Source organism: Melitaea cinxia, chromosome 25, assembly GCF_905220565.1.
Source record: "Melitaea cinxia chromosome 25, ilMelCinx1.1, whole genome shotgun sequence".
NCBI classification, from domain to species: Eukaryota; Metazoa; Arthropoda; class Insecta; order Lepidoptera; family Nymphalidae; genus Melitaea; species Melitaea cinxia.
The window spans coordinates 7012426-7035314 of NC_059418.1; the positions used below are offsets into that span (position 1 = coordinate 7012426).

At 35.5% G+C, this 22889-nt stretch overlaps 1 protein-coding gene across 1 annotated transcript; it reads left to right on the forward strand.

The window, feature by feature from the left end:
* Positions 1-2753: 2753 nt before the first annotated feature.
* On the forward strand, positions 2754-22239 carry LOC123666079 (xaa-Pro aminopeptidase ApepP-like). The gene is made up of 19 exons (XM_045600287.1): positions 2754-2853; positions 3093-3150; positions 3235-3383; positions 4190-4311; positions 5315-5486; positions 7117-7223; positions 12000-12135; positions 12419-12514; positions 13018-13094; positions 14400-14534; positions 16165-16239; positions 16911-16988; positions 17430-17560; positions 18310-18462; positions 19043-19175; positions 19752-19929; positions 20653-20744; positions 20936-21049; positions 22023-22239. The coding sequence occupies exons 1-19, from the start codon at positions 2754-2756 to the stop codon at positions 22212-22214; spliced, it is 2298 nt and encodes a 765-aa protein (XP_045456243.1). The 3' UTR covers positions 22215-22239.
* The last annotated feature ends 650 nt before the right edge of the window (positions 22240-22889 follow it).

A 22889-nucleotide genomic window follows, 5' to 3' on the forward strand; every position in this document is an offset into this window, starting at 1 on the left:
TTACATTAATACACAGATCAAAACACACAAATACCGCGAACACATGCGACATGCGATAGAAGACCGAAAAATTTTGGTGCAATAGAATAAGAGTTTCACTTTAAAAATTCTAAAATAAAAAAACAGACTTCAATTTACATCGATAATTAAATGAGAACATTATGAACGTAGTCGAAGTTAATTATACACGCATTATTATTATAAATAAAAACTCCTTGGCAGATCTCGACCACATTTAGATGGAACCACCGCATGACAAGCACGAAGTTTTTAAAATAAAAACAATAATTAAAAACGGCCAGTACAAAGTTGTTAGGTAACGCACAAAAAAATGTGTGTTTCTACTTATGTACGCACGTAAGAAGTTATACTTTATTGGCTAGCTAACTTCACGTTGCTAACTTCTTCGTTGACTAGCTAACTTCAGGGTATTGGTTTTATGTGACGGTACGCGCGCATCGTAAAAATTTACTCTCATCATTATTCCCTTATGCGCCAAAAGAAGTAAAAAAGTTTGTGAATTGTAAATATGTATAATATTTTGTATAAATAAAATTATGATAAAAAAAAGAAGTATAACTTCAAAAAGTTCTGCCGATTGGAGAATTTCCTTTTTTGAGGTCTGTTTTTGTTTTTTTTTTTTTGTATATGGCGGCACGAAACTCTTCGTGTCAGCTAGTTTTTAATATTAACTAGACAAGTAATGCTGCTTACTCACTTTCATTAATTCTAATGAACTATAGTGTAATAATAGAAGATAATATGATGTTATCAAAGTAATTTGGAAATTTTGTTACGTATTAATGAAATAGATAACACTTTATTGTGCAAATAAAGATAATATAGCAAATATTCATTGCCTTTATCATTTAATATTGACGATATAAGATTGTATATTACATAGAAAAATATAACTAGCTACCCGCATCGCTCCACATTTTTTATACTACTAGTGTCAAACAAGCGTATGGCTAACCTACGTATAAGTGATTACCGTCGCCTATAGACGCCTGCAACACCAGAAGCATTGCAAGCGCGTTGTGATCCTACCGCCGACCCTGTCGAGCAGCTCTGTGTCATACAATGGAACACAACTCTACTTTAGAGTACTCATTTAGCTGTGATATTCTGTAAGGTTGAGGTACTTCCCCGGTAAGGCTGTTCCAAAATTTGAGCAGGATATTTCATGCTGTGACCTACAGACATATACAGGCTTTATAATATAGTAGATACCTAGGGATATGTAACAATACTAACGAATATTGTAATATTAAGAATTATTTCCACTAACAACACATGACATAATACATTTCAGATTTGTTTGCGTTAAATATAGTACCTGGGTGACCGAGCTTAGCTCGGTATTTTTAGTAAATCGTGTGTTTTGGAAATCATATTTAAATACGAATTACATATTGATGAATAATATTTTTCGATTTTACCAACACAATAATAAAAAATATGAACGGGCAATTAGAAAAAAAAAAGAAATATAATTATCGATCTGGAAACATGAGGATTCGATCCGTGGTCTTTTTGGCCGATCGCGACCGGCAAATTTCCCACCTGAGCTATCACAACTTAATTGACAAGTGCGAAATTTACCTTTGTATTCTAATTATATTGTAACCATTTTTTCATTGCCAAAAAACAGGGAAAAAACGACATTTTCTAAAAATGAATCCTAGCTAGATTTATTTATCTCCCCCGAAATCCCCTGCATACAAAATTTCATGAAAATCGTTGGAACCGTTTCCGAGATTCAGGTTATATACATATATATATACAAGAATTGCTCTTTTAATAGTACTTATATAAGATTTATGCGAATAAATATAAACATAAGTGAAATGGCAAAAGAAACATTGTGAATAACTTTAAGTTAAATTGTGTTTCTGTAGGTCGACTGGAGATAGGGTATCAATTGTTAGATTGGCTTACAAATACTGTGAGGCTTAGATAGTGACGTAGCGAGCTTAACACGCGCCCGGGGCATAATATTTTTAGCCCCCCCCCCCTCTCATTCGAAAACCATTTGTGGACCATTTGACGCCCCTTTGTGAGTAACGTCTGGGGTATGTCCACCTTATCCCCTCTCGCTACGCCACTGGGCTTAGACCATATTGGATATATTTTAGATTCATTAAATAAACGGTTTCGAATGTTCCATTTTCTTCCTTTAATAAGCCAACATTATTACTTAGTGATAATAGCATTCTACTGGAGAAGGAATTTTCAAAATCGTTCAGTAACTTTTCTGTTTATCCATTACAAACAAACAAAAAGGTCAAAAATTTACTAATAAGAATATTAGTTTACATACAGATAGGTAGTCCAAATCCAATTTATCAAAAATCAATATATCTCTCGATAACAAATTGATAGATAACACATTATTTTATCCCACTCGAAAATGGCGGCCGTCCGGGGTGTGTGTTTGTTGTTATTTTTGTTGTAAGTGAAAAATCTTTATTATTTATTTAAATTATAATTAAAATGAGGTTTTATTTACTTAATTTTACTTTCTTTAAACGGTAAATATGAGCACAGTCGTAAATATGTTTTGGTAGGAGTTCCATACAAGATTTATATGCAAATGGAATCGTTAAATCCACTTATTTATTTATCTTATATCGATTTATATGAGACTAGGAGATCTATAAGATTATAGTCTGCATTTATCTTATATTTTTTATGAGATTTTTTTCCATAGGCTTGGTAAAATTAAATTTCGTAATTAATATTTAGAACGAATGGCTTTCACTAGTGCTAGGCTAGCACAGATAATTTCGTCAATGACATGTGGAATGGAGAAGACGCAAAGGACATTGGCCGATGATTTAGAGGCTAGAAGTGAGAAGTCTCGGAGAGCACGTTAAGGCGTCGTCCCGGTTGTTATCATTTACATCTGATAGTGATCGTTATACTAATAGTAGGGAATATATCCGCCAACCCGCATTGAAGCAGCGTGGAGGATTAAGCTCTGATCCTTCTCCTAGATGGGGAAAGAGGCATATGCCCAGCAGTGGGATATTATAGGCTGAAGCATAAGCTTTAGAGGTTAAAACGTACAATTAAATTACCTATTTCAGGTTTGGACCAGACATCAGTTTGGTTACCGGAGTTGTTCCGCCAAGCTATCACGAATATGCCGAACCGAACAAACCTATTTATGGTAATTTCATAAAAATATTTTAATGTTATACTAATTAATAGTTTCCCAAAATATTCTAGGCTTAGATTCAAGGAAGGATACAGAAATTGGATGTTGAATGGTCGTGGGTTCGATCTTGCAAATGTTTTTGAAGACTATACAGACCTCTGGGGTGGTATTGTCAGATTGTTGGATTCACAAAGAAGAAAAAAAAGTGCGAGCGTGCAAAGTACACATGTCGAAGTGAAACTTCTTTGATAAACTAATGTTTAAGTCTTGCTTATATTAATACAAATCTAAAGCTTTAGATTTCCGTTCCAGCGCCATCTAGTTAGTTTGCAATGTATCTATCAATATTAATGTAACAACAGCCTTTGTAGTTTCTATAGTACACGCTAGGTGGCTCTGTTGTTTGACAAAAACATTGCACATTATCGTGGCGCTAATATTATTTTATCCGGAAAATTTTTTCCCCTCATGCGCCTAAAAAAGATTCACTTAAGAAACTTATTGCTATATTTAAAACATACAAGACACAAAAAGTATCTATAATAGATTAACCTTCGACACTCCTGTAAACTACTCCTTACAAATGCTGTGAATGTCCAAACCGAAGTGATGAAATGATAAGACGTTGTACTTATTACGGTCATTATTGAATGCTGATATAAAAAATATGAATAGCATGTATATATGTAAAATTAATGCATAAGCTAAAAAGCGGGAAGCGCCAGATACAGTATCATTTAGCTGTGATCTTCTGTAAGATCGAGGTACTACCCCAGTCGGCTGCTTCATATTTTGGGCAGGAAATTTCCTGCTGTGCCCTACCTCAGCTAAAAGTGTCGCTGACTCGACTTATTTGGCAACTTGCAAACAATACAATTTATACGGGTTAATCCGAACACTTCCTCTATATGTCAAAAGAAGCCAAAGTCCAGAAGTGGGATGAAACAGTCTGTATCATAACATCAAAAATAAAAGTATATGCTACAGAGTCTACAGATATATTAATTTTTAACAAATTTATTTTAGTTGGAAAATCAAGCAGCAATGTTAACCGACAAATCAGTATGCAGCGCTTGACAGCGGTTCTCGAGGTCATGAGAGAACAAAATATCGACGCTCTAATAGTACCGACAGCGGACGCCCACAACGTAAGTTTTAGACTTTGATTTACTTCTTTTATTTACAATCTGTGCCCCACGGTTTCAATTACAATAATTTAAAGAAAAACATATTAAAATATACATCCTATAGCCTTCCACGACGCATGGACACAAAAATATTTTTTTACCGAACTAGTGGTTACTAAGATTTGCACGTTTAAACAAAAAAAAAAAAAAAAAATCCGCTTTATAATATAATTATTAATATTTGTAAAGATAAGTGGATCGCTTTCACAGTTGCTATAAACCACGGTCTTATAGACAGGTCATGCAACGGAGCTCAATTTCAATGGTCAGATATACACATATTACGATACATATAGTATATATATAGTACGATACGATATATATAGTACGATAGTGTCATAACTTTTCGTTCGGCCGAGACTTAACGCTATCGTAGCCAAAATATCGGCTGTTTAGTACCAATAAATATAAATATTATTAATAATATATTATACATTATTTTAGACAATAATCAAATTTAGCTTAGGTTAAGCATTAGGTTCAACTTCACACTTCAACCAGAATTGCTATTATATTTTGAATGAAATGTATGTATTGAATGAAATATATGTATATTTCTATACAATTCTAGCAGTGTATTATAAAGTGTTTTAGTTTAACTTCCCGTGAATCCAAAATTTTTTTAAAAACCCATAACGCAATACTTGCGTGCAAAAAAAATTACGATGAATGATGATTTTTTCTCATCTATGTCATGCTACAACGAATAATATGCTTTATCTATTAATTCCTTTTTAATAAACACTTTCAAAATATCTTGAGACAATTGCAAAACTGCGATATTTAATTACCTATACACGCGAATACCATAACCCGGAAAGGAGACGTTTATCCGCACAGTCGGAAACGGAGCAGTTCCCATTCCAATACTAATACAAAAACACATTACCTACTTCATATCTTCAAACTAATTGAAATGTTTAAATAATAGTATTAACCGGAACTCTACTTTTTTCTATATTAGTCTCAATACATCGCCCCTTCTGATGCTCGTCGGGAATGGCTTTCTGGTCTGTCAGGGTCATCAGGAACAGCCCTGGTGACGGAAACCCACGCGCTGGTCTGGACTGATGGGAGGTACTTCACACAGTTCGAAGTTGAGGTGGACACAAGTGTGTGGGGTTTGATGAGACAGGGTAAGTCTTCAGTCGTCGAGTTCAGACATCGTCTATGGCAGAGATTCTTAGCCGTTTAATATTGAGGGACCATTTTTTAAAATGTCTATTGTGCTACCAACTGTTTTGGGATAATCTGGAGTACTTAGTCAATCAAAATCAAAAATAACTATATTCAAACAGGCGCCAAGAGCACCTTCGAATCGTCATTTATTGTTTTTGTTAAAGCTACCACCGATTCGGAAAGCAGATTCTGCAGAGAAAAATCGGCAAGAAACTCCGCAGTTACTCTTTTGAAAAATAATATATGTATAATAAACTGTATTTTAGTACACATTTATTAATATCTTGTACTGTGTGGCTACGGTACTAAAGAATATGGCCACCCCCTCTCTTCTCGTGGGTGTCGTAAGAGGCGACTGAGGGATAACACGGTTCCGCTACCACCTTGGAACTTAAATAGCCAACCGGTGGCGGGATAACCATCCAACTGCTGGCTTTGAAATTCGATGCGACAAAGCCAGCCCTGCGGTCACCCACTCGCCTGCCCAGCGTAGTGACTATGGGCAAAACACATGAGTTCACGTTATTTTTGGCGTAAACTTGTGGAGGCCTATGTCCAGCAGTGGACTGTATAGGCTGTAATGATGATTATTAATATCTTGCATGAAATACAGTGTCATTAAATCTACACATCTTTATCAACTATGTAATCCTGCATCGAATAATACGCTTTATCTATCTCTTTTTAATTAAAACTTAAAATTTTTGTCGAGATCTTTCCAAATTTTTTTTAGGATTTTATTGTACATGCGAATACCATAATCCAGAAAGGAGACGTTTATTTTGCGCAGTCGGAAATTTGGAGTTACAATTTTCTTATTCCTTCTCGTGTTTACACTGCGATCATTACTATTTATTTAAAAACAATGAATATTCTGACGAATACATATAATAAAGTTATCTGGTAACTATGAAGAGTTTGTCTTTACTATCGAACTTTACAGTTGACAATAAGCAAACAAACAATAAACGAAATCGAACAGAACAAAGAAGCATAGTGAGATTGACTTACTCATTTTACAAGTCGTTTCACGGATTTGCACCAGAATTGCTGGTGCTTGATTTGTAGTTAGTTTTATAAGGAAAAAAAAAATCTAAGTTGGAATTAATTTTAGAATTCTTTAAGGTTAGGGTGCAAAACTAAGCCAGCGGGGATATCGGAAGTGTTTAACGTTCCCGTAGTCCCGCCCCATGCGAGAGGAGGAACATCACAGGGATTTTAGTCCGTGCGAATCAGACATAACCCGCGGCTCCCCCGGGCCATGGGTATCCGTTAGGGATTTTTTACCTGGGTCAAAAAAAGGGTGCAAAACTAAGGGATATTTTTAATTACAGTATTGCACATACAAAAACATATCAGCAATATATGTACATCAATTTAATGATTTTACATCAAATATATTATTTCACAGTGCGTAAGTGATTATTATCAAAACTAATATTACAAAAATTAAAAAAAATAAAATAATTAGTTGCGTCGCTGTAATTAAAGTCGGTTTTTTTCGTTTTCTAGCAAACACATTTAGATTTTCAATTGCTAGGAGTAATTTTTTTTTAATTAGGTACTATAAAAAAAAATATTTTTCAGGTACAGACTTAACCATAGATCGTTGGCTTCTAGCTAACTTAAATCAAAGCTCCGTGGTTGGCATCGATCCCACCACCTATACTCGCAGTTCATGGAACTCTTTAGAGGTAATTGGCGTAGTTTTTCATTAACATTCATTTTATCTTTATTATCTTGCTAACAATTATTGTGTGGTTACGGATGCTGTGTGGTTCCGGCATGAAAGAATATAGCCACCCCTCTCTTTCCGTGGGTGTCGTAAGAGGCGACTAAGGGATAACACAGTTCCACTACTACCTTGGAACTTAAAATTTGTTATTTAAGAAATGTTACTTGAGGTCGCTCAGTGGTCGAAATTCGACCATAATTGATTCCAATTATAAGTTTGACAACAAACAAAATAATATATGTGTGTCTTAAATACATGGTAGTGTGTGTATTTTGTTTTTTTTTTTTTTTTACTGATTTAATGTATTTTTTATGCATAATTAAAATATATATATTAGCATTAGCATTTGCGGCCTCCTTCTCCATAATTATATAAACTACTAGCTGTGCCCGCGGCTTCGCCCGCGTTGAAATCAGTGTGTCACAAAGTTTTCCCGGCAAACTTCCAGTGAAACTCTCATCAAAATCGTCTTAGCCGTTCCGTAAACCTTCCTCTTGAACCGCACGAAAATCCGTTCGGTAGATTTTGAGGAAATCGATCACATACACTTTTGGGGGCATTGTTTTATAATACACTAACTGTTGCCCGCGACTAAATCCGCGTGGTTATGAAGATATGCATTACTATTAAGATGTTTAACGCACTTTTTTTATTTCAGTCACTTGAAATGCTTATTACACTGAGTAGCTTTTTAAAAGGCACAATTTAGTATAATTTAATAGTTGTTTTTATAAAATCTCTCTATACACCACATTCTTAGTTTTATTTGCAGGCTGCAGTATAAATAGCCTATCGACGAACTTATAGCTGCTGTATATGTTTCATACAAACTATCAACCCCAATTAAACCCCCTTAGCGGTGGAATATCGCAAAATCCGTTCTTAGCGGACGACTACTGACTATAATCTACCTCTCTGCCAAATTTCATCTTTATCCATCCTGGATGGATGCACCCTCCAGCAGTTTTTGGGTTCTCGTGATGAGTGAGTCAGTAACCTTTCTTTTTTATATATATAGATTACAATGCATTATTTGGACACCTCCTCACCATCTATAGAGCATACGTTTTAAATTTCAAGTCTCTTACTTAAAAAACATATACATATAAACTTTCAACCCCCGTTTTATCCCCTTAGGGGTCAAGTTGACACCTCCTCACCATATATAGAGCATAAATTTTAAATTTCAAGTCTCTTACTTCAAAAACATGGGACTTTCACACAAACTTCCAACCCCCGTTTTACCCCCTTAGGGGTCGAATTTCGTAAAATCAGTTCTTAGCGGATATTTACGCCCTATAAGGAGTCTACCTGCTAAATTTCGAGTTTGTAGGTGTTATAGTTTCGGAGATTTTTTGATGAGTGAGTCAACCTACCATCCCCTGTTTTAACCCCAAAAGGGATTTGATTTCTAAAAATACATTATTTGGACACCTTTTCACCATCTATAGAGTATACATTTTAAATTTCAAGTCTTTTACTTCAAAAACATAGGACTTTCATACAAACTTGCAACCCCCGTTTTACCCCTTTAGGGGTCGAGTTTCGTAAAATCCGTTCTTAGCGGATGTCTACGTCTTATAAGGATCCTACCTGCCAAATTTCAAGTTTATAGGTGTTATAGTTTCGGAGATTTCGTGATGAGTGACCTTCGCTTTTATATATATTACTAGCGGTGCCCGCGGCTTCGCCCGCGTTGAAATTAGTGTGTCACAAAGTTTTGCCGGCAAACTTCCAGTGAAACTCTCATCAAAATCGGCTTAGCCGTTCCGTAAACCTTCCTCTTGCCAATGGTGGAGCCCTCTCTACAATGTTGAAACCGCATGAAAATCCGTTCAGTAAATTTTGAGCGAATCGATTACATAAACTTTTAGGGACTTATAATACACTAACTGTTGCCCGCGATTACGTCCTCGTGGTTATGAAGATATGTATTACTATTAAGATGTTTCACGCAAATTATTTTTTTATTTCAGTCACTTGAAATGCTTATCAAACTGAGTAACTTTTTAAAAGGCACAATTTAGTATAATTTAATAGTTATTTTTATAAAACCTCTCACCACATCTCACCTCATACACCACATTTTTGGTTTTATTTTCAGGCTGTATATGTTTCATACAAACTATCAACCCCAATTAAACCCCCTTAGCGATGGAATATCGTAAAATCCGTTCTTAGCGGACGTCTGCTAACTATAATCTACATCCCTGCCAAACTTTATCTTTGTCCAACCTGGATGGATAGACCATCTAGCAGTTTTTGAGTTCTCGTGATGAGTGAATCACTGACCTTTCTCTTTAACCGACTTCCAAAAAAGGAGGAGGTTCTCAATTCGACTGTATTTTTTTTTTTTTTTATGTATGTTACATCAGAACTTTTGACCGGGTAAACCGATTTCGACAAATTTTGTTTTAATCGAAAGGTGGTGTGTGCCAATTGGTCGCATTCAAATTTATTTGAGATCTAACAACTACTTTTCGAGTTATATCTAATAATGCGTTTTTACTTGACGCTTTTTTCGTCGACCTACGTTGTATTATACCGCATAACTTTCTACTTGATGTACCGATTTTGATCATTCTTTTTTTGTTGGAAAGGGGATATCCTTAGTTTAGTACCATGATAAGGAAACCAGGATCTGATGATGGAATCCCAGATAAATCGAGGGAAACTCTCGAAAATCCACAATAACTTTTTACTGGGTGTACCGATTTTGATAATTTTTAATTTAATCGAAAGCTGATGTTTATCATGTGGTCACATATAAATTTTATTGAGATCTGATAACTACTTTTTGAGTAATCTTTGATAACCCGTAGTTGCTTGACTATTTTTCCGTCGATCTACGTTGTATTACTTGTCGATGTAATTGAAGTCGGTTTTTTTTTTTCGTTTGCGAGCAAACACAATTATTTATATATATAGATTACAATGCATTATTTGGACACCTCCTCACCATCTATAGAGCATATATTTTAAATTTCAAGTCTCTTACTTCAAAAACATAAGACTTTCATTCAAACTTCCGACCCCCGTTTTTTCCCCTTAGGGGTCGATTTTCGTAAAATTAGTTCTTAGTGGATGTTTACACCCCATAAGGAAACTATCTGCCAAATTTCAAGTTTGTAGCTGTTATAGTTTCGGAGGTTTCGTGATGAGTGAGTCAACCTACCATCCCCCGTTTTAACTCCAAAAGAGAGTTGATTTCTATAGATACATTATTTGGTCACCTTTCTACCATCTATAGAGCATACATTTTAAATTTCATGTCTCTTACTTCAAAAACATAAGACTTTCATACAAACTTCCAACCCCCGTTTTAGCCCTTTAAGTGTCGAGTTTCATAAAATCAACTCTTAGCGAATGTCTACAACCTATAAGGAGCCTACCAGCCAAATTTCGAGTTTGTAGGTGTTATAGTTTCGGAGATTTTTTGATGAGTGAGTCAACCTACCATCCCCTGTTTTAACCCCAAAAGGGATTTGATTTCTAAAAATACATTATTTGGACACCTTTTCACCATCTATAGAGTATACATTTTAAATTTCAAGTCTTTTACTTCAAAAACATAGGACTTTCATACAAACTTGCAACCCCCGTTTTACCCCCCTAGGGGTCGAATTTCGTAAAACCCATTCTTAGCGAATGTTTACGCCCTAAAAGGAGCCTATATGCCAAATTTCAAGTTTGTAGGTGTTATAGTTTCGGAGATTTCGTGATGAGTGAGTAAACCTACCATCCCCCGTTTTAACCCCAAAAGGGAGTTGATTTCTAAAGATACATTATTTGCACACCTTTTCACTATCTAAAGAAAGTACATTTTAAATTTCAAGTCTCTTACTTCAAAAACATAGGACTTTCATACAAACTTCCAACCCCCGTTTTACCCCCCTAGGGGTCGAATTTCGTAAAACCCATTCTTAGCGAATGTCTACAACCTATAAGGAGCCTACCTGCTAAATTTCAAGTTTGTAGCTCTTATAGTTTCGGAGATTTCGCGATGAGTGAGTCAGCGTACCATCCCCCGTTTTAACCCCAAAAGGGGGTTGATTTCTAAAGATATGTTATTTGGACACCTTTTTACCATCTATAGAGCTTACATTTTAAATTTCAAGTCTCTTACTTCAAAAACATAGGACTTTCATACAAACTTCCATCCCCCGTTTTACCCCCTTAGGGGGCGAGTTTCGTAAAATCCGTTCTTAGCGGATGCTTACGTCTTATAAGGAACCTACTTGCCAAATTTCAAGTTTGTAGGTGTTATAGTTTCGGAGATTTCGTGATGAGTGAGTGACCTTTCGCTTTTATATATATTATAGATAGATATAGTTTCGGAGATTTCGTGATGAGTGACCTTTCGCTTTTATATATATTATAGATTATAGATTATAGATTATAGATTATAGATTATAGATATAGATAAGTGTGGGAAATTTCATACTCCTCCGTCCGCGCACTTTTCGTAAAAAGAGGTACAAAGTTTTTGCTTCTCGTATTATTATATAGATAATGCGGCAATATTTAGATTTAATATAAATTTTGCTATTATTAATTAAAATTAATTACTTAAAAATATGGATATCCTTGACGTAACTTAGGTGTGTATAATCACGCTATGGTAAAATAAAAGTTTTCATCTAATTTCATTACATATTACACCCAATCCAAATCCATCTTCTTCATAAGAGATATCTCTTCACCAAACGGCGCTTTACCATTGCTCACTTCACAGGCGCTTCTTAGGCCAGCTAATATCAGCGTTGTTCCAACGTCTGAAAATATTGTCGATGAAGCAAGAAGACGCGTTGGTGATCCAGCGCCAGCGAGACCAAACGAACCATTGCTAGCACTACCTTCTAATTATACAGGTATAATTTACTATTACCATTTTATCCTCCATATCATTTTATTCTTATTTCTTCTGACCTAAAGTGGACTGGAAGAGATCGTTTTTTTACGATAAGGCCGCAATTTGTACCTTTTGATAATTTGTTCAAATCTTAACTATCTGTAAATATTTAATTCTTAATTTGAGAATTGTAAATATGCATAATATTGTAAAATATCGAAATAAAAAAAATTATCACATATTTTTCGCTCGACATTAAATATCTTATCTGCTTAAAATTAAATTTTGCCTTGTTACTACAGGAAAGGTTTCTGGCGAAAAGATATCTGAGCTTTTGACACAGATACGAGCCAGGCAAGCTTCTGTTCTCATCCTGACAGCATTAGATGATATTGCGTGTAAGTAACTATCAAACTTCGGAGAGTAAGTCCTAAAATAAATTTTGATATAGTTTTCTTCTTGATATAACTATGGAATTTCTCTATTCTTATCTTCTTTTTAAGTTAGGGCACAGCAAGAAATTTCCAGTGAACACATGACGTAAATTTACGTAAATGTGATATCATTGTGACATACAATAATAACACAAATTTTATATCATTTTAATGTCACATTTACGTAAAATTATGTCATGTGTTCAATGGGCTATGTTGCTTGATATTTGGAGTAGCATGAATAGGGTAGTACCTGAGCTTACAGAGGATCAGACGATACTGCTTTCAAGTGTTCCTGTGTAAGGTAACTAGTTCCTGGGGTGGATCGGAATACTTTGTAATGCGATGCTCTTAGTATTGTAGGCGGCCATATGCTACGGTATTCGCCTATTATCGAAGAGAACGCTTATGTTCCACATTTGCAGTGAAAAAAAAAATGGTGTTTAAACATTATATTTTTATTACAGATACTTTAAACATCCGTGGATCTGACATTCCCTTCAACCCTGTTTTCTTCTCCTATCTTGTGATAAGGGCAGACATTGTAAGTTGTATATATTTGCTACTAGATCCTGTTATTTTCATATCATACATACTGTTACGTATTAGGGTTCGAAGGATTTGGAGAGAAAGACCTGCTGACTCTTTTCAAGACTTTATTCACTAGCACTAGGTCCAACACAAAGCACTAGGTTCAAACACTAAGCACTAAGTTCAAACACTAAGCACTCACGATGTCCTTAGTCGTAGCCAATGTCGTAGGTTTCGCTGGTATCACTCTTGATCACTAGTTTTCACTCTTGAAGTCGCCTTAAAGATCGCTCAAACTGAACTGCAGAATTAATGTCACTGACGGAACTTTTCAAGTGTGGTGAAGAAGAAATCTTCATTCTTGGTGGTGCTTGCGGGAAAGTCGCATGTGTAAAGAAAGTCTTTATACCTGGAAGATCGGAAGCTCGGGTGTTGGTGAAACTACCGCCCGCTGGAAAGAAAAAGTCAAACAGATGCGTATTGATCGAAGACACACCTACCAAGACATCAGCGCAAAATCTGATGACGGCGAGAACCCTTGTTAGTGGAAGCAGTAACGCTGTGGTCAAGGTTTTGAACCTTGGTGATCGCGACATCTGCTTGAACAAAGGTGACGTCATTGGAAAATGTGAATAAAGTCTTGAAAAGAGTCAGCAGGTCTTTCTCTCCAAATCCTTCGAACCCTAACACGTAACAATACATATTCGTCTATCATTAGGAGTATAAATACGGAGTGATATACTGTCAATGAAACTATAACAAAAACGAAAATTCAATTTTCCTACACAAAATGTTGCGAGCGCTAAAGCATTTCATGTGTTTCGTCTTTTTATAAATAAAAAATTGTCACTTGGTCGTATAATATTTATAGGTGCGTTCAGTAGTCATTTCAGAAATATATGTAAACTAGCTGCCCGGACAGATTTCGTTCTGTCATTTTTTTAGTGTTAAAACTAAGGCCCACCTTATGAAACATACAAAAAACTAAATTAGCGGAGGTCGAGTCATTCTCGAGTTATGCGTTTAGCAACATTCATTATTATTTATATACGATAATACAAAGTTCACCGGGACATCTAGTAGATAATAAACATTTAAGAACACTTATTAAATTTAATTAGGTGTTAACTAAACTAGCTTATATAGCCAGTTGTCACATATCACGAAGCTCTGTCGCTCTGTCGTCTGAAGCTGATTCGTACCCTCCATTAATGTTTGAGGTGACTAACCGCACAACTACATAAATACGGTTATAAAAATACCCAAATCTTTAATGGGAAAGATATTTTACTATAAACACTTATTATTATTATTTTAGGCGACCGACAACGTGATCTTGTTCTGGGGCAATGGAACCTTACCTTCAGAGATACAGGAACATCTCTCATCCGAAGGGACGCAAGTTGTATCCCAGCCTTATTCTGAGATATTTAACTACTTGAGGAATATGAGTGTAAGGATACATATCTACATGTGTACATGTTACACTATGATATAAAATTATTTACATTCTAGCTTTCACCCGTGGCTCGCTCGCATTGATTTCATTTTTAAATAAAACGTTTAATAAATAGTATACTATATTACTTCGAATAAGTACCTCCAAGAATATGTTTACAAAGTTTCGTGATGACCGGTTATGTAGTTTTTGCGTAAAAGCTTAATTAACTAACTGATATTCAGATTTATAATATTATCTATATACATATAATAAAATGGCAGAAAAGTCAAAACTGTACATTGAATATTTTTTTAAAAGAATACTTGGGGTGTGATCTACAATCAACACCGAAGCCAAAAATATAGTTTTTTGAATTTTTGTCTGTTTGTCTGGTTGTCTGTATGTTCGGGATAAACTCAAAAAGTACGGCACGGATTTACTTCAAATTTGGCACGAATATTATTAAGAAGTCGGGTCAACATAAAGGCTACATATTATCATGCTATCACCTACCGGGAACGAGCAGTGAACCTTTATTTCCTCAACGCATTCTGTAACAATGTGTAATCTAACGACGCATATTTGAATGTTGTTGTTATTATGTTAATAACCATGCTATATAAGCTAGCTTCACACTATAAAAATCACGCAATATAAGTAACTAAGCCGATAAACATAATTAAATGAATATAAGTAGACAAGACAATTTTAAAGCAGCGCCATCTATGAGACTTTTCTATAGATATGAAATGTAAAGAAGAAACGAGTAAATGAATTTTATTTTAAAAGGTATAATCGTAGGTATTTTTGGTGCTGTATAGCATTCACGCAGACGACGTCGCGGGCAGCAGCTAGTTATTAGGAATATACTAGCTGACTTGATAGACGTCCTGTGTTGCGAACTGTTAAACGCGTGCAATTAAAATAATCTTTTCATTTTCAGAAATTAATTTTACGAACTTTCTGTAAAAAACTTCTACAAATTATTAGGAAAATTAAAAAAAGAAATTGGTAAATCTGTTCCAATAATTTTTTGACTTTTGAGCTTAGCAATACATTTGGGGGCTAATTTTGACCCCCGACCCAAAATAAAGTACTTTAAAGGCTCAGATTAATAAACAAACTTTTGTTTATTAATCTGAGTTTAAAGGTTTGACGCCAATATCTGATTGTGTGTATAGCGTCGCGCGTCGTAGCTTTCATAGCTATGGATGGATTTTTATGTGGAAGTGGTTTCTTGTGGTCGTTTTTAGACTGTTTTATAAACCAAACTCAGCGTGCATGTAGCAAAATATATAATAGAATGAATAGATTTTAAATATAAATTATAAAAACAAGTCCTCTCAGTCCTTCCGTGACCATGGTTGCTGTAAAGTATTCGAAACGTCGGGCATTCTAAAAAACTTAATAAACCGCGATAAAATCGTAAAAAGTTCTTTCATTATACGAATATAAATAAGAATTTAAAATATAAATTCTTGACACCTGTCAAAAAATATTTTCATAAGAAATATAAAAAAATAAAACGAGGTTTTAATATTATTGTGATATAAAAAGATTGTATATGTGTGGATATTCCACTGCTACTATTTCCTAAACCGTTTAAATTTTTAATTTAATAGTTATTACTCCATTATTTCAGACATCCCTACCCACTGGTAGTATTATTTGGCTGACGAATACTGGTAGCCACGCTGTCTTCTTAGCTGCGGAAACGGTAAGAACACACTCATACAGAAATAAATATTTGACTTTATCATTCCACTGCTTGCGCCATAGGTCAGTTTCTTAGCTTTAGTTAGTTAGCTTAGGGGTATAAAAAATAGATGTTGGCCGATTTTCAGACCTACCCAATATGCACACAAAATTACAAAAAAAAAAAATCGGTTCAGCCGTTTAGGAGAAGTATGGTAACTAACATTGTGACACGAGAATTTTATATGTGTATAAGATAATGATATATATGTTGAAAACAGTCATTAATAGGGACGAAAAACGAATCTTAAAAAGGCATCTGGGAGATGGTAGCAACGTCGGTAATTCAATGGGGATGTCAAGAGAACGACTCGTCACACAATTAAAAAAAAATATTAAAACGGAACCCTAATTTAGGTACAAGGACAAGTAGCACATTACACAACGTAGGTAGTAGAGAAAATAATCAATAAAATCCGCATTATTACAAATAACTCAAAAACTACTTGTTAGATATTAATCAAACGTCAAGCACTAACTTTCAATTAAAAAATAATAATCAAAATCGGTACACCCAGTAAAAAGTTATGTGGTAACACACATTAAAAATGCAGTAAAATTGAGAATACCCTCCTTTTTTGAAGTCAGTTGAAATTTAAAAAAATATATTTTACTTATTTTTTTTTTATATAGAATAAAGCCATTTCCACACTATCAACAGTATCACCGGTCGCCCTTATGAAGTGCGTCAAAAATGAAGTTGAGTTACAGGTAACAGTCCCGGCCTCTTTACTGTAGTATTATAGTATCATTAAGTATCTGTTAAAGTAACTGTTGGTTCTGCTATGACTATTTTCACGTAAACGTTTTAGGGCATAGAAGGAATTTCCTGCTCAAAATATGGAGCAGCCCGACTGGGGTAGTACCTCGACCTTACAGAAGATCACAGCTAAATAATACTGTTTTCAAGCAGTATCGTGTTCCTGTTGGTGAGTAAGGTGACCAGAGCTCCTGGGGGGATTGGGGATTGGGTCGGCAACGCGCTTGCGATGCTTCTGGTGTTGCAGGCGTCTATAAGCTACGGTAATCGCTTACCATCAGGTGAACCGTACGCTTGTTTGACGACTTAGTGACATAAAAAAAAAACATTTTTGTGTGAGATCGTTAAGTCTTTAGAGAATGTTTATTCATTTATGTGTTACTTGACAACAGGGTTTCCGAGCTTCCCATATCCGAGACGGAGTGGCCGTGGTTCGATTCCTACGTTGGGTACACGAGCAAGTATCATCTGGGAATAATGTCACTGAAATTAATGTGGTTGATAAATTGGATGAGTTAAGAGGGTGAGTGTCTTATTTAGAATTTATTTCAAATACAATTCAATGTTAATGTTGAAAATATTATTTTTTAACCGACTTCAAAATAAAATATTTAATGTATGTTCGGGGATAATTTCGTCGTTAATGAACCGATTTTGATAAAAAAAAATGTTGGAAAGGAGATATCCCAAGTGTGGTACCATCATTACAGCCTTTACAGTCGTAGTGGAATGGCACCAAAGAATATAGCCACCCCCTCTCTTCCCGTGGGTGTCGTAAGAGGCGACTAAGGGATAACAAGGCCCCACCTCAGTTTCAACTTTTTTTTAAAAACTCCCCCTGTGAATGAAATTATTTTATTAAGTTTTGAAGTTTAAAAAGAAATCTGTTTATTATTAATGGGAACTATTTGATGTTTGTCTGTAATGGATTAACTCAGTAACTATTGGACCGATTTTATTATTACGTCCTTGTAGTGCTACGATATGGCTGGAGTGTTGTTATAGGTTATATTTTAACGACATTAAAGCTGCGATTGAAAAGCTAATTGTACATAAAAAGTGATCGTGAAATATATATTATCACTTGAGCCTATCGCAGTCCACTGCTGGACCTAGGCCTCCACAAGTTCGCGCCAAAAATGGCTTGGACTCATATGTGTTGCCCATAGTCACAACGCTGGGCAAGCGGGTTGGTGACCGCAGCGCTGGTTTTGTCGCACCGAAGACGCTGCTTGTCTTCAGAAAATATATGTACTCGTATATTATTTTCAGAGAAGAAGATTACTACAAAGGGCTCTCGTTCCCAACAATCGCTGGTACCGGTAGTAACGGGGCCATCATACATTACAATCCCTCTAGAGAGGGGCCGCAGGAGGTCATACAGCGCAATCACATGTTACTTGTCGATTCTGGCGGACAATATTTGTAAGTAAAGACTTATAAAGGTTTTAATTTTGACGTGACAACGTCTTATAAATCGATAAACACCGGTTGCATGCACAAAAAAATGTCTCGTTTCGCCTGAGCGGTGAGCCTTAGCGTGCAAACGAGAGCGCGGAACAAGCGATAGAGAGGTACGATAGGCCCAAGCGTTGGTTTGTGACACATTTATCTCTTCTCGCGTGACGTCAGAGCTAGCAGTTCGAAATAATTCACTGATAATAATTCAATTCAATTCATAAAAGTATGCAATTTTTCATAAATTTTTCTTTATGACGTTATCACGTAAAACTATCGTCCGTAAACCGACTTTACAGACAACCAATTATTTTTGTGCTGTTTGTTTCCCAAATAGGTATAAATTAAATAAATAAAACAACAATTTTGTCAGGGCGACGACGACTTAAGGGCGACGATATTTAAAAAATATGGTTGTTACGCGGTAAAACCTCAACAACCTTGTGTATTTGTTTGATTTTCTCAATTTAACTTTCCTATCCCAAATTCAGACTAAATACATTACATGTACTATGAAACAATCCTAACGATTATTATCATAAATTAGGGACGGAACAACTGATATAACTCGCACAAGACACATGAGCTCAAACCCGACACCGGCTCAGCGACGCGCCTTCACTAGAGTTTTGAAGGGACAGATCCAACTTGCAACTGTTGTGTTCCCCAGAGGTTCAACGGTATGATATTTTGAAATTGTTTCTTTTGACGCGTTAGGGAAAATGATGAGAGTAAATTTTTACGATGTGCGCACCCCGTCCCAAAATCCGACACCCTGAAGTTAGCTAATCAACAAAGAAGAAGTTAGAAACGTGAAATAAGCTAGCAATCGAAGTATAACTACTTACATGCGTACTTATGTGCGTATACACGCTTATTCCTTAATTTTTTTAATATAATAGTAAATAGGGATGTCAATTTTTGCGTTAATTAAACGTAATTGAAAACAAAAACGTCAGGTCTCGATCAAATTAAATGGGACTACAAGACAAGTATTAGCTTTCGATGAAGATAAGAATCATCAAAATCGGTACACCCAGCAAAATATTATGTGGTGTAATACAACGCAGGTCTACGAAGGAATTGTCAAGTAAATACGCATTTTAGTTAGATCTCATTTAAATTTAAATAGGACCACACGGTACCACCTTTTGATCATTTTCGCACCACATTTTGATTTGAAAAAAAAATACAATAGAATTGGGAACCTTTTCCTTTTCTGAAGTCGGTTAAAATAAAATTAACTAACATTTCAGGGCAATGTCCTAGAGACCCTAGCACGGAAGTTCCTGTGGGACGTGGGGCTCAACTACGCTCATGGTACTGGGCATGGTGTGGGTCACTTCCTTAATGTACACGAAGGTCCATCTGGGATCGGTGCAGTTAGAGCAGCTGACGATCCTGGGATAGTACCTGGGATGATTTTCAGTAATGGTAAAAAATCAAAACATATTGTTATTTAATTTTATTTAAAGATTTAGGTTTATGGGGATTAATAAGCTCGGTTAATAATGAAGATAGTATTTCTAAGACTTTTTTATATCATGTGTCCTTGAAAAATCAATTAAAATAAAAATATGGTGAACCAAAGTATTATCTTACAAAGATACTCGCAGAACCTGGTTTGGAGGAATTTTATTATTCTGGGATTTTTTTCTGAGCTCATTTTAATTGTTTTTAATTTAAACTGTTGTGAATCGGTAGCTGTATTAATAATTCTACTTCATGCAAACATTTTGCTTATAAAAACTTACACAGTAAAACTATTATCTAATTTGGTGAAGTTACACCAACAAGTTACATTTCAGACATTAATTTTTATTTATATACTAGCTGACTCGGCAAACGTTGTCTTGCCGCTAAACGCTATTTAAAAATAGGGGTTGGTGGTAGAAGGGTGAAAATTTAGGGTTGTATGTATTTTTCAACGCCAAATCATAATAAAATAAAAAATAAATAATTTATCTAAAAATTAAAAAAAAATTAGGGTTGGACTACCCTTAACATTTAGGGGGATGAAAAATAGATGTTGTTCAATTCTCAGACCTACCCAATATGCACACAAAATTTCATGAGAATCGGTCAAGCCGTTTCGGAGGAGTTTAACTACAAACACCGCGACACGAGAATTTTATATATTAGATATATTTTTTACAGAACCGGGGTATTATGAAGTAGGAGAGTACGGGATCAGACATGAGGATATTGTTGAAGTCATTGAGATGAATCAAAATGCTGATCATATTTTCGTAAGATTTCTTTTTTATTCCATTAAAATTTAGGTTTAGATGATAATGTATTACCGTGATACAAAAACCTTATTCCAAACCTTTATTCCAAAATTATTCACGTAATATTTTGTGAAAAGAATACGATCTCATTTATCTGATACATTTTTTTATTTCCCCTAACTAAATGTATGTGCTACTTTATTTTACAGGCCGATGGCTTAGTGGGTAATTTTAGCGGAGTGGGAGCGGTGGCTTTCTACACAATATCGTTGGCACCCCATCAGACTGCCTGCTTAGATGTCAACCTCCTCAGCGATCTTGAGGTACACACTTGTTTTAATATTCACAAATAAACAATCTATATTAGTATTATACGGAGAAAGATATGATTTTTCGTTTGTTGTATTGGATACACTCAAAAACTGACTGGTTTTACAAATTCCCTTCAACAAAGATAATGTGGTACGTTATCACTGAGTGACACACACTATATTTTAATTGGAGAAAACGGAACAGCCAAAAATTGTGTAATCCGCGTAGGAGGGGTCACGAGAAAAGTAATATATAATATAGATCTTGCTATATAATTGAGGTAAGGTGGGGCAGGAAATAATTTGCTCAAAATTTGAAGCAGCCTGACTGACGAAGTACCTCGACCTTACAGAAGGTCACAGCGAAATAATACTGCTCTCAAGTAGAGTTGTATTCTTGTGGTGAGGTAGGGTGGTCAGAGTTACTGGAGAGGAATGAGTAAAGACAAAGTAAGCCATGCGAGTATGATGCACCTGATGTTTCAAATGTCCATAGGTTATGGTGTCCGCTTACCAGGCGAACTGTCCGCTTGTTTGCCACTCTAGCGGTATAAAGACCCCAAATTTATTTATTTTTTTCTCTTAAATGTAGTTACTTTTTAAGAATCGATTTTCATATACGTAAGGCCCGTGGTATGAAAAAAAATATGAGAAGTATAATCTACTGAACGAATTTTTACGTTATTTGATTCGTTTATTTACTATTCCATATGGTATTCATATTTATATTAGACTAGTAAGCCTTTTTGTGCCTATTTAGACAGTCGATCTGAAGGAGTAAACTCCGGTTGTGCGTAGGAGCTGACGCACACACTTTTTTTATACGTTTCTAACTTTCGCAGTCCATAATATGATCTTGATCACTTTTGATTTTACGACTTACTGCGATTGTCATATTGAAACCCCCAAATATTTTAGCGATGTCCCAGATGTTACTATTTAGGTATTTATTCAAGCCACATTTATAAAAATACGTTTATTTCAGATTACATATTTAAATAACTACCACGCAAGAGTTTTGTCAACATTAGGACCGATTCTACGTCAAAGAAACTTAACAGAGGACTATGAATGGTTAGAAAATGAATGCGCGCCTATTTATCGTAGCGCCGCCATCTTGTTCAAGTTATCGCCATTTTTGTTACTCGGTGTTGGTAGCATGTGGTTGACTATGTAAATGTATAAATATACTACATAAGTAATTTTTGATGTTTCCTTTTCTTTATGTTTTTATTTCTTTTTCCTTTGTATATAAAGCTAAGAATCTTGTTTAGCATTGTAACATTACAACAAAATACGCTAGGGCAGTAAAAATTACTTAAACTTATGAATTCAAAACTTTAATTTTAACAAAATTAGTGGGGGACGGATGAGACGACCCCACATGTCTGACCCGTTGTGCCCACCATTGTGCCGGGGCCCGGAGGTTTCGTCTGGGTTTACCACCGGGACGAGGTGGCGAATGCTAACGCGACCCCATCTCGCCCCACCTAGACGGACACGTGGTGGTTTTTTAATCAGTAGGAGTCTGACATAACCCTCTGGTGGCCCCCGCGCCGGAGGGTATCCATGATGGATTTTCCCCACGTAAAAATTACTTATATACCTATTAATTCAAAACCACTAGAGAAGATTACAGGTAAATAAAACTCAAGTAGACTTATATTCCTATGATAAATAAGGTAGCCAGAGCTCGTAGGAGACAGTCGAGGGTAAGATCGACAACACGTTTACTGTGTAGTGATGCAGTAACTAAGAAGAAGGGCGACCAAAGACTGACAACTATACTGCCCTCAAACAGTGTTATTTCTGTGCATTTTAGGATAGAGAGTTCCTGGAAAAGATCGAGGGT